General features: G+C 43.9%; 1 protein-coding gene across 4 annotated transcripts in view; it reads right to left on the bottom strand.

Moving 5' to 3' along the window:
• BSN (bassoon presynaptic cytomatrix protein) overlaps positions 1 to 1,840 on the bottom strand; it is a 209,197-nt gene extending 207,357 nt beyond the window's left edge. For all 4 annotated transcript variants that reach the window (XM_083726433.1, XM_083726432.1, XM_083726435.1 and 1 more), the window contains exon 1: positions 1,538 to 1,840. In XM_083726433.1, the coding sequence (XP_083582559.1) occupies positions 1,538 to 1,728 (191 nt within the window). In that variant the 5' untranslated portion in view covers positions 1,729 to 1,840. The remainder of the gene's footprint in view (positions 1 to 1,537) is intronic.
• Between the last annotated feature and the right edge of the window lie 11,355 nt (positions 1,841 to 13,195).

Genomic DNA, 13,195 nt, shown 5'->3' with positions numbered 1-13,195 from the left:
AGCATTTAACAGCACAAGCCCTTTTTAAACATATGAACAAGGGTGATACACTTCTTAGTGTATTCTACTCAGCTTTTCAACAAAAATGGCTCAGTACCTATTAGCACACACACACACACACATATATATCCAATATCTTGCTACAAAACATTGAAAAGATTACTCTCATTTTTTCACTAACTTTTTATTTTTATCTGCTTTCTAACACTAAAGTTCTACATCTATTGGTAGCAAATGTTATTTTTTTAAATTTCTTCTAAATGTAGTGTTCTGCTGCATGATAACTAATCATTATACTACTCTCCACCCTCACCCTATCACATTTTGTTTTCCTTTTTAGGAAAAACTACACAGAGCACTGATGTTTTTGTTCTATTATTTCTGTACACTGATGTGGAGATTACATAACTACTACTATTATTATTATTTTTCTTTATATATATATTTCAAACAGTCTGCAATTAGGACAACCACATGCAGGGTATATAAACTGTACTCAACATAATGGCCTTAAGCACCATCAATTGTATCATTATAAACAAGCATGAGGGCAATGTAACTGGCCAAGATGATCTAGTTGTGAGAAGGGCGACCTGTTTGTCTGTAGATGTTGTAGATGACTTAAGCCAGAAGTCTTGACAACACACACATTGAAAAAGGGTGCTTGCTTAGTCCTTTACCCACAAACCATGATATTCTGTTTTGCATGTCACTTTTCCCATCCTCTGTGTAATCAACATCCCATTCATGTTTCTCTGCTCCCCTCTCCCTGATACTAGCCTGCACTACGACACTCTGTGGAAGTGTCTGCATCCTATGCATGTATGTGCCCATGTGCCATCTGGTCCTCCATCCGATGCCTTTTGCAGCACCATCCAGCTAGATGGATCTCATTCGCTGCATCAAATATGTGCAGATTCCTGCATACTCTCTTTTAAAAGATGAGTCTCAAATGGCACCCAACACAGCCTTTCCTTCACTTCAGACACCACCAAAACTATATCACAGAGCTTGGTCAGAGATCAGCATTCCCAAAATAAGGGGTATCAGTATGCAGCGTTCTGAAATAAGAGGTATCTATATGCTCTAGGAAGCCTTGACTCTCTGGGATCGAAAGAGTGCCTCTGAAAACAAGGGGCTTCCCTTAACATAATGCACACATGGCAAAGCTACCACCCAGGCCCAACCATCTTTCTGTTTCTCCACATCCACTCATTCCGACAGAGGACTCATGTCCAGAGCCTTCCCCCACAAGAGCTGGCGACCCCACCGGGTTGCACCCGATCTTTTTCTCCCATCTCTCTTGGCCGTCTCCAGAGGCTGTGCCTTGCCCTCTGCTGCCCCATTCCTCTCTCGCACTCCCAGCTCATGCCCAGCCCCACCGGGCACCCCGCAGCAGAGGGTTCCCCAGTTGCACTTCGCCCTTAATCCCCACTCCCTCCAGCCCTGCTCCTCCTCCTCCTCGGCCCTGACAGACCAAGTTGCCCTCGAGCGACCCCTCCCCTCCAGCCCGGCTCAGCCGGTCTGCGCTTCCCACCTGGCGGAGGGTCCGTGCGGCTGCGCGGGGCCCGGTGCGGCGGCTGGAGCCCTGCCCGGAGGGAGCTGTCCTCCGCTGCCTGGTGCTGAAAGCGGCTTGGGAGCCCCGGGCGACGTGGAGGGGCCGGCGGCGGGGCCGGGGGGCAGCTGCCCCTCGGCTCCACCGCCCTCCAGGCTGGCCTCGTTGCCCATGGCGAGGCGGCGGCGGCCGGGATGGGGACGGGCTCCCGGAGCGTCCTCAGCGCAGCGCCTCCTGCGCCGCCATCAGCCTAGCTCCACCATCGCCGCCTGCCCCATCCGCACTGGGCATGCGCTCGCCGGGGCGCGAGCCAGGCGCCCACCCCTCCCACAGCTGAGGGAAGGAGCGCGCTCCGTGTGGGCGCGCGCGCGCGCATCCCGAGGCCAATGGAGGCTCGCGCAGAGTTCAAGCCCGCCCACCGCGAGCACGTGCGCGGCCCGACCAATGGAAGCGAGCGAGCCCTGCTCGTTTCCCTCCCCTCTTCCAGCCAGGCGCGTGCACGAGCAGGGCCGGACAACGAAAACCCGCCGACGAGCAACCCTTTTGCGGTCCAGGCGAGGCGGCCGAGAGAAAAACCTTGCCCTTCAGAAGGCGCAAAGCCCCGAACGGAACGCCTCGCCGTTCCTTTATTTCCCGACCAATGGGAATTTGGGCTCATTCCCTCCACCGTTTAACTGGCCAATAGGAGCACGCTCTTCCTTACTCCATCCTTCCGCACATGCACGGCTCGCCTAATGGAAGGCCAGCTTCCCTTGCCCCGCCCTGAAGGTTGCTCTCCATCGCCAGCTTCGCCGCCTTTTCCCTCCCTCCGCTCCCGAGCTGACCAATGGGAGGGTACACCTGCTATTTTTGCCCTTGGCCTGACCAGTGCATTGGAATTGCAGCTGCAAGGATATCAAAGGCAGCCTCCTTATCCTGAAGCCTGGCCCCTTTGCCCAGCCAATGCATTCTTAGTAGGGCTGGGCAAAGGCATGTGCCCATCCTATGTGTGTTGAGACATAGACTTGTGTCGCTCCCCAGCACAAATAATCAATAAAAGTAGGTAGTAGCATCATTATTTCTATGAGGTCAATATATTTCTTCAGGCCAACTATGCATGCCCACATCCAATTAGCAAGAAAGGAAATGATTATATGCCAACTTTTGAGCTATATAGAACAAAGCATTCCAGAGAAATTCACTTTCATTGCAACCTCTGAATTACTGGTCTGTAATTGTTTATTAACAGTAAGTAAGCACTGGGTATTCTTACTGGTACATAGAATTGATACCTTGCTGTCAATAACTATCAGAAACTTTTGACACCAGTTCTAGATGACTCCACTAGGACTGCCATTATCCAAAATTACTAGTTGCCAATAACTGCTAATGGCTAAGAAATATTGATAACGCTTACGAAGTAAGTTTCTGACATCTGTGACAAATAACCATCCCATTCATCATACAACATTAACTTATTTTCAGAAACCCTAAATGTCTCCATTTTTAGAGACTAACACCAGTCAATGGAGCTAAGCAAAAAACAGGGGGAAAGCTCAAAAGTTTGGGAAGTATTGAAGAAGCTGCCATATATCAGCCACATATCATAGACCTTTATTTCAGCAGAGCATTATATAAATAACATTATATTGTTATTGTTTTAACAATATAATGAAGGAAATTATCAAATGCTTTGCTGAAATCAAGATACATGATACCCAGAACATTCCCATGATCTACCAAGCTAGTATTCCTATCAAAAAGACGATACTGCTGGTTTGTCATAACTTTTTATCTTTATTCACCTGTGCAGGCTCCTGTTCATATTCTGTTGAAAGCTGCTCAGAATGGCTTGGGCAACCCATTCAGATGGGCAGGGTATAATAATAACAATAATAATAACAATAACACTTTTCTTTTTAGATGCTCCTAGACAGCTTATTAATATATTCTACATTGAACTTTGGTTGATACTGACATCAGACTGACCAGTCCATATTTTATCAGATCTGCCTTTCTCCTCTTTTTGAAGATAAGGGTAATATTTGCCCATCTCCAGTCTTCTAGTACCTCAGCAGTTCTCCAAGAATTCTCAAAGACAGCACTGATATAATGGCTGCAAGCACCTTTGGGTGTAATTAAGCTGTCTCCAAATCTTTAATGCATTTAAAGTAGGCTAGATTTCAAATTTCTGCTTCCGCTTTTTTCCAGGCCAAATACAATCTCCCTTGAAGGAAGAAACCCAACTAAGGCCAAATAAGAACTGAGTAGCCCGGTCTTCTCTCTGTTGCCTGCTAACACTTCACCATCTTCCACAATGGGGGATTTTCACCACCCTAGAATCCCCTACTAGCTTCAGATGAAGGATTTTCTTAGTACTGCAAGCAGGGAACCCATGCCTGTTCCAGTCCTGTAAATTATCAGCCCCCTGCCAGCGGATGGAATACACAGTGGTACCTCGGGTTACATACGCTTCAGGTTACAGACTCCGCTAACCTCGGGTTAAGAACTTTGCTTCAGGATGAGAACAGAAATCGCGCGGCAGCAGCGGGAGGCCCCATTAGCTAAAGTGATGCTTCAGGTTAAGAACAGTTTCAGGTTAAGAATGGACCTCTGGAACGAATTACATACGTAACCAGAGGTTCCACTGTACTGTATTTAGATGCAAAGACACACTTGTAGCCTAATGCTTAGAAGAGGTGTGGCCAGGTAAAAAATATGGCAGGGCTCTGCACCTGAGGATCATCTAGTCCACCCCCTACAATGCAAGAATATGAAGCTGTCCCATATGGGGATCAAACGTGCAATCTTGGTGTTATTGGCACCACGTTCTAACCAACTGAGCTATTACGAGGGAATCTAAGCAGGAGTTCTTTTCTTCTCCCTCACATACAAGGGCCTGCCTCTTCTAAGTTGGTTGTTGCTGTGATTGTCAATGGGTGACAACTGCCAACTGAACACCATCAAAGCAGCAGTAAATAATCCTTTATCATTTTAAAATGCAGATATATGCAGATTTAATTCACTAATCAATCAGTTAAAACTCTCATATTTAATCAGTTAAGATTTCTTTAATGGGATGACAGCCCTAGTATTTGATAATCAATTAATTATTTTTGAAACCTGGTGATTCAGTGACTAACATCATTAATCAGGAGAAAACCACATTTTCACCACATCTAAATATCTTGCCAACAAACTATCCTTCCAATCTCCCGGGATGAAAACTGCCAGCTGAGTATACCTGATGCCACTATTATCAATCATTTTGTCTTTGCTCTAAATTTTCACTACCTGTATGCATTCAGTGTCAGAAAACTGGATGCATTCTCTGTACTCAAACACTCCTTCTGTATGAATTGATCCACCTAGCTGCTCTCTTTGCTCATCCAGTTCATTACGGTGTTTTTATTTTTAGCATAAATAGAAAATCTGGAAGACTGATGATCCAGAGAGAAAGATTGTTCACCAAGGATAATACAGCTCCACTACAAATGAAGATGCTTTGTGTAGTTTAATGCAGAGCTGTTTGTGCTGATTTTTGTGCTGGTACAGCTTCACGGTATCGATTGCTTTTAGTTTGTTGCATTTTCATTTCATTATCTTGTGAACTTCCCAGAGGGAGGACGTGGGTCATTTGGGTCGTATCTAAATGCCAATAAATATATATAAATACTAGGCTCTGCCACTCCTGCTTGCAAACCCCATCTACCCCCTTTCCAACTCCCCATCCTTTACACCTCACCTGCCCCCTCACTGCTTGCCCAAAGCCCATTCCCTTTAAAAGGAAGGAGGTGCGTCACACAGCACTGTTTGAAGTGCTTTCCCCTGCCAATAAACCTCGCAGGGGGTGTGTTTAAAGGAGAGGGAGGTCCTTCACAACATCCAACCCCCTCAGTTCAACAACTCACCTGGGTCACCTGCCATTTGGCCTACTGCAAACGGTGAACTATTGGCAATCATACAAACTGCCATGTGATAACAGCCTTACATTTTTATGCATATAGGAAGAAACAAATGCAAATTTTGTGATGGTATTCATTGGTACAAAGTACCATCACCTCTATTCTTCCTGCCACTGGTAGCCATTTTGTGCAGGTACCTGTGACACTTTTATCAAGATATGAGCAAAAAAAGCAACAACTGCATACAGTCATTGTACAACATTAGTAGGTCTGCCTCAGGATAGCCCTACTAGGACTGTCTGAATCATAGATATGTCTTCCGGGCATGCACAGAGCCGTTTCCTTGATGATCACACCTCCTGACCCAAAGAAGCAGCAGTGAGCATTCCCTAATTTGAGGTGTTTTTTTCCAAATAGTATTAGTTTTACATGCAATTTCTGCTAAATAATTAATATCCAGTTTCCCTGTTGTTATTAGGAGGTATTTTTCACAAAAGCTGCAAGGCCTTGGGGGGGGGGGAGGGGGGATTGGGATAAATCAGGGAGAGCAGTTCAGCAGTGGAACAGACTCAGGAGCTGGTGGACTTACCTTTCTTGGAGGTTTTCAAGCAGAGGTTGGATGGCCATCTGTCATGGATGCTTTAGGTGAGATTCCTGCATTGCAGGGGGTTGGACTAGAAGGTCCTTGAGATCCCTTCCAACTCCACAATTCTATGATTCTAAGTTTTCAGTGGAGAGGGGAAGAAAGAGAAATGGTGGATACAGTTTAAGTCCCTTTCTATAGTAAATATAATAAATACCCACCTATTTCTTATTTAATCATTTTGAATTTATTTTTGTGAATGGGGGGGCAGGAAAAGAAATGGTGGGTGGGTTGTATATGTGTTGCAACAATATCTGTATTAACCATTGGCCTGCATTCACTTATTAAAAGCTGTAGCAGCAGCAATTGTGTTGGGTGGGGTAGGTTTCTCTGAACCATGTGCAATTCAAGTAGAGTATTTGCAAAAAATAGAGATCTGTTTCCAATACTTCATTTCAGTTTAGAGAAAGAAGGGTTTTGGATAATGGAACGTTAGAATGATTATTATTTTTAATGGAGTAGGAAAACTGCATGCAATTAGAACAAGTATTCCTTACATCTTAAAAGCTTTTTTATTTGTTTAGGTTTTGGGCAATGAATGAGTAAACAAAACCTGATTCAAAAATGTATGTAATGTGGGGTAGCTTATTTTCTAAATGAGAAGTATGGAGTCAATCTGGTCTGAAAATCATAAGTGGAAGCTCTTCCCTGGTCCATAGATGTGCAGAGAACAATGGATGTTTTTCAGTGACAAAACAATGGAACTGTGCCTGGGCAATGGCACACTTTCCTATGTAAGTGCTGTACAAGTCTTATTGTTAGGGAAACAGCAAGGTTAAAAGATGCAGCCCTACCAAATAATAATATCACCTGTAGCCACTGCCTCCAGTTGTTGTTGGACTACAACTCCCATCATCCACTGGATAGAGCATGAGGCTCTCAGGGTCATAGATTTGAGCCCCATGTTGGGCAAATGATTCCTGCATTGCAGGGGGTTGGACTAGATGACCCTCACGATCCCTTCCAACTCTCCAATTCTGTGACTGACCCCTGGCTATAAGCCATAGTGGTCCGGGCTGATGCGAGTCCAGCAACTTCTAGAGGACATCACCTTGACTATCCCCTGGACATAGCAGCATGGACACAAGCATTTCTCTACAAAGAGTGTGCAATTTGTGCTTCTTCTTATATGTTTTCCTTACACTTGCACATATAAGCAGGTGAAATTGGTGCATACCTTATCAGATGTGATATGCAATAATCATACCTAGTAAACCAGTGGTTTTCAATAATCATACCTAGTAAACCAGTGGTTTTCAACCAGTGTGTAGCTGGAGCATATACTTGAACAGTTCTTATAAAGATCCAGCTGTATTTTGTTACTTAGCACACTCACATTGCCATCTTCTCATCTGAAACAGAGCTAACCCCCCAAACTATAATTACTTTCTTTTCTAAGGACAACTTTCTTTTCGAAACAAAAAAAATTCCTTCCAGTAGCACCTTAAAGACCAACTAAGTCAGTTCTTGGTATGGGCTTTCGTGTGCATGCACACTACTTCTTCTTCTGAAGAAGAAGTGTGCATGCACACGAAAGCTCATACCAAGAACTGACTTAGTTGGTCTTTAAGGTGCTACTGGAAGGATTTTTTTTTGTTTTGACTATGGCAGACCAACACGGCTACCTATCTGTAACTTTCTTTTCGAAGGACATCTTGCAGAACCAATAGATGCAGCTTGCACTAATAAGGTGTGCGCGGGGGGACTTTGTTGCTACTAGACCTTTACAGAGTAGTTGCTTTTACAACTTACTGCATTGCTCGGTAACAAAGGATAAAAGTTCCAGACCTCATCAATTTTAAGATTGACTGTACAAGCCTATACTCAAAAGTAAGGTCTTTAAGCCTTATTGAGTTACATGGACAGGCGAGTCCCAGGTAAGGGTGTATATATATCAGATTGCAACCACAAGTACTCAACAAATATCCTACAGGACCTAATAGCTAAAATCCAGAAATAAAAATTATAGACCAGCCCTCTTTGCACAGAAGAATCTGTATTTAATTATTTCCCTTTTTTTTAATCTGACCCGAACAGCCTAAATGGCATCTGGTTCCAAATAAAAATCCACTTGGGCTAAATTGCTATATATTTAACACTTTTGGAAGGCTTCTTTTGTAAATGGCTTCAACTACAACAGAACTGGAACTGATCAGTAGATTCCAACCTATGACTGGGGGCTGCTTCATTGAAAAGGGGAGCTCTGAGATATTATTTAAATGGAAGAAATGGCTGGCTGCAACAAATGTTTTCCTGCAGCAGAAGCTAACAAATGTTCTAATTAGCAACCTAGCAGCTCACTGCCCAGGCAGGAAAACATTGATAACTGTGTCTCCAATAATGGCACCCAACAGCACTTAGACGTGCCAAAAGATGCATTTTATGCCCTATATGCCTGTTTCATTTATTTATTGCTTTTCTATACTGCCCATCAGCTAAGTCCCCTGGGTGGTTTACAAGCTTATTAAAAATGCAATCAGAAAAATTTAAACACGGTATAAATAAACAATATATACAACAGCACAAGAACAGAAAACATAACAGCCAAGATAAACACAAGCAGCATAAATAAAATCAATATATAAAACCAGCAAGGGGGGGAGGAGTTAGTGAAAGAATTTACAAAGCATGCAAAACAGCACTGTTATACTTCAAAGTCTTGAGGGAATAAGAAATGCCTTTGCCAGGTGCCAAATGTATTTGTGTTTCCCAAATGTGTTTACCAGGTGCCACAATGTAGCACCAGGCAGGAGGACACTATGAAAATGGGTTACAACCACCCAAAAGGCCTTCTCCCTAGTGGCCACCTATTGCATTTTGGTAGCAAGGAAACTTGGAGAAGGGGTCAAATGAAGAGCTTGAGGATCAATCATGTAGGTATATATGGAATAAGGTGAGGATACTTTGAGTAAGCCCCAAGCTGTTTAGAGCTTCAGTGGTTAAAAGCAACATTGGGCCAAGAAACTGACCAGCCTCCAATTCATAGCTGTCAACTTTCAGATTTGAAAATAAGGGATCAGCAGCCTCACCTGTCCCGGGGACAGTCTACAGGATATCTAACAATCTGGGATTGCAGCGGGAAGCAGCAGGAAACGGCATTGGAATAAGGGAATTCCCCCCCCCCCCACAAAAGGGAAGGTTGACAGCTATGCCAATTATCTTTGGGTAATGGCTGACTCCCCAGAAGAAGGCTAGGGACACTTTTCCCCTGTGAAAGGAAGTCAGTTATCCTAGCGTATACCACCTTGAGTGCACTGGCGTTCTTTACAGGCTACAGATTAACATTAAGGCTGAGATATACAGTATGTGAAGTTATCTTACACTGAATCGCACCTTCTGGCCCATTAGGACACCAGATTCCTCCAAGGGATCAGCACCCTTAACCAGCTACACTTTCCAGGATTCTATGGCAGAAACCAAGACTATTTAAAGTGGTATGGTCCTGCTTTGAATGTAGAGTGCAGATAGGGGCTATAACTCACCGAATGGTTAAAACAGGCATGGCCAAACTTGGCCCTCCAGCTGTTTTGGGACTACAATTCCCAACCTCCCTGACTACTGGTCCTGTTAGCTAGGGATGATGGGAGTTGTAGTCCCAAAACAGCTGGAGGGCCAAGTTTGGCCATGCCTGGAAAGGAACACACAGAACCCAGCTGCAAGCATAACCACTTCAAGCTATCTGAGTGGAGCATCTGAATTTCCCCTTTCTCTTGGGGAGTTCTCACCCTCTATAGAAATAGCTGGAACAGTTCTCATGTGATGGGCTGAGAGTCAAGGCCAAAATATGTTATCATTAAGAGCCTGGCTCCCATCGGCCTGCCTGTATGTGGTGTTGAAACGTAAGTTATTTTATTTTTAGGTTCCCTGATAAGGAAAGGTTAGCTTGTTAATTCTGTTTTTTTTCTTTCTTTTAGAAAGCAGTTCCAACATTTCTTAATCTCTTTTGATTGTTAAATAAATGCACATAATTGAAACCCTGGAGCTGAGCCTGGTTGATTTTATCAGCCTAGGTCCTTGTTAGTAGACTTCTGCCTAGATCCTTGTTAGTAAGCATACTAACATTATTATTATTATTATTATTATTATTATTACCCCAGCTTTTGTTGTTGGTTGGCAAGTAAAAATATAGGTATAAAAAAGGAGAGTTTCCTAGATGCCAAGATCCAGGTTTGGGGCAAGTCCTCTTTGGTGAAAGAACCCCAGCAGAGATTTAAATCACAGAATATGCAGCAAAGCAAAGTATGGAAATATAGGCTGTGCAGTGTGTCCTGTAAAGTAAGTTCCAAAGTTTCTCTCTTCCCCCAGCTCAGGTAAAATACCATACATTTTGTAAGTTAAAAACTGTTTAAAATCTTCACCTCCAGGTTGGTTATGGGGTTTAAACTTGGAAGCCCTGTAAAAAGGCATGTCTTTCTCTGGAAGTGCAAGCTGGAAACCTGAACTGTCTGTGTATTCAGGCAAAGGACTAAAAATGCACTGCCTTGGAATAGGGAACAAAGGGTGTCACAGCCTGTACTACCTGATAGGGATGGATGGTGCATTAATCCATTTGTCAAAAAGTCCAGCATTCTGCTATATCACAGTGGCTACCTAGCAGGAGAGAAGTTTCATGCAATTGCTTTCTCAGTGAAACAGAGATCCCCAGGCCTAAATTATGCACCGAATCAGACTAGATTATTTTATCACAGTCCCCAGCAGGGTTGAAAATGCATACGATTCTTCTTTTCCTAGTACCAATGCCATTAATCCATTTCCTGAAATATCCTGTCCTCTCCTGTGACTAGATTTTCGCCCTCTTTGTTGCTTCTCAGAATGATGAGTAAAACTGCTCCAAGAAAAATATACTTCTTAAATTTTCAATGAATTAATAAATCTTTCTTCACCCGTCTTACCCAAATGATTAAACTGTGCAATTTAAAATGTTCAGGCTGACTTGTCCCTTCTGAGTGTAAGTCACTTATTAATATTAGTGTTATTTTGCAAGTGGGAAGAAAATTATTAAAGCCACTTGTCCATTTGGATTTGCTAATGATCAGAGCAAAGATTCCGTCTATAAATCTGAGGCTAACTCTTTTTTGTGTGCTCTGGGAAATCAAAGCAATTTGAATGCAGATGCATGAAAGGAAAGGACATACATTTCAGCAGAGGCATATCTCTAAACCTGATCGTGAATCTCTGTCCAGAGACTTTTAGTCACTGATGTTTTATCACAAAGTAAAAATAAATAGATTAATGCCTAATGATATTTCCTCCCAATGATTGGCACTCAGTGAGCACATCAGCAAGAGCTGGCACTTAAGACTTGTGGACAACTTACTTGCCACCTCTTAGGCTGTTGGTATGATTTGCAAAACTGTTGCTACAATCCTGAAAACCCCAGGTTTGATTTCTTGTAAAGTTCTAGTCCTCATCGTTGGAGAGATATGAACTTGTCAGGACATTTCCAGCATGCTCCTCTGTGCTCCTCCCACCATTCCTAAAAAAGATGGATCATGCTAGGAAATTTGGCAAGATTGCTGGTCTCCCTGGTCAGGTAAATTAGAACTCCATGCTTACTACAAATACTCCTGCAACCATTCAGAGTAAGGTAATGTCTTGGTTGGGAACACAAGGCTGATGCAGATCCTTAAGGAAGTACAGCCAGGATTCTGCTTTCCTCGTATGGTCAGAAAGGTGACTCAAGAACTGGTCATTTCAGAGTTTTTTTACAAGTTACACCTCTTCGTGTAAGACGCATCCTGTGGTCCCAAACCCACCTCAGCTTTCATTCATGTAGAGAAGCAAAGCGAAAGTGCAAAGAAAATGAATGAACATGAAAACACAAAAACCACTCCTGTAGATGTGTTGTGCAGACACACACACTGCACTGCTTTACAAGGGGGCCGAGGTGCCTAATGAGAGCCGAGAGAACGGCCCAAGGAGCCCCAAAGCTCTTCCCTGTAATTAAAGAACAAACCTGTTGCCTTCCTGCCATGTGAGTTCAACTGCCTCATTAACATCTCTACTGCGCAGCAAGAAATCTACCCTTTGATCAGGGACCTAATTATTTATTTATGATTTTAAAAGAATAATTAGCATAATGAAAAAGTAGAGAGCTGGCAAGCCGGGGGGGGGGGGGCGGCAGGAACGGGACTAAGCATCTGCTCACGCTTCCGGGGCTTAACACATGTGCAAATGGGGAGCAAAGTCTCCACGTTCTCCAAGCAGTTGGTCGGGACCATGGTCCCTCCGATGTGTGGGTGGGACTGCTCCAGCCAAGCATGTGGGATTCCGCCCCACCTATGATAGGAGTCTGAGCTTTAAATATGTATGCAAATGCCCATGTTTGAGAGACAGGGCTGGCCCAGGATGTTTTGCCACTTGCAGCAAAACACCCAGTGTCCCCCTCGCCACAGATGCAGGCGCTGCCTGGCCCCATGCACACTGGGTGCATCACAGTGGCCTAGGCACAGAGCAAGAGGCAGCGGTGAGCAGAGCACTTCTTGGGTCTAGGTCCGCCACCTGAGGCAACAGCCTTACTTTGCCTCACGGGCGGACCAGCCCTGCAAAGAGACATGCCAGCCTGCTTTCCAAATCTAATTTGTTCTATGGGAGAAACAGCTTATGAGGTCCTGAACATGTCTCTGCAGAAAGAAGCCCCATTTAGTTCAGTGGAGCTTACTCCCAGGTAAGTGTGCCTGAGTGTATTAATCCATGCCCCCACATCATTTTGTCTTTCTCTCTAAATGTAAGAGCCCTGCTGGATCCAGTCCAAGGCCTATCTAATCCAGCATCCTGTTTGCCTCTGGGAAGTTCACAAGCAGGATATGAGGGCAGATCTATACATTTCTACTCAGAAGTGAGTCCCATTGAGTTCAATAAGTGTCTATGAGATTTTGTCAGCCCTATAGACGCCTCATCTCAGTCACTGTGCTGCAGATAACTTGCCCCCTGCCTCCCGCTGGGTTGATTTATTTATTAGATTTTATTTCATAAAAATTATATACTGCTTGAATGTATAAAACCACAAAGTGGTTTACATATAAAAGTACAAGGTATAAAACTGAAAACTGTGCAAGCAGTCAAAAGGTTTTGCTGTTTGCTTGCGCAGAAATATGTGTGTGCATGGCTATT

This window comes from Podarcis gaigeae (assembly GCF_964106915.1).
Source record: "Podarcis gaigeae genome assembly, chromosome: 2".
Classification (NCBI taxonomy): Eukaryota; Metazoa; Chordata; class Lepidosauria; order Squamata; family Lacertidae; genus Podarcis; species Podarcis gaigeae.
The sequence above is the reverse complement of the archived record's forward strand: the minus strand, read 5'-3'. Positions and strand labels throughout refer to the sequence as shown.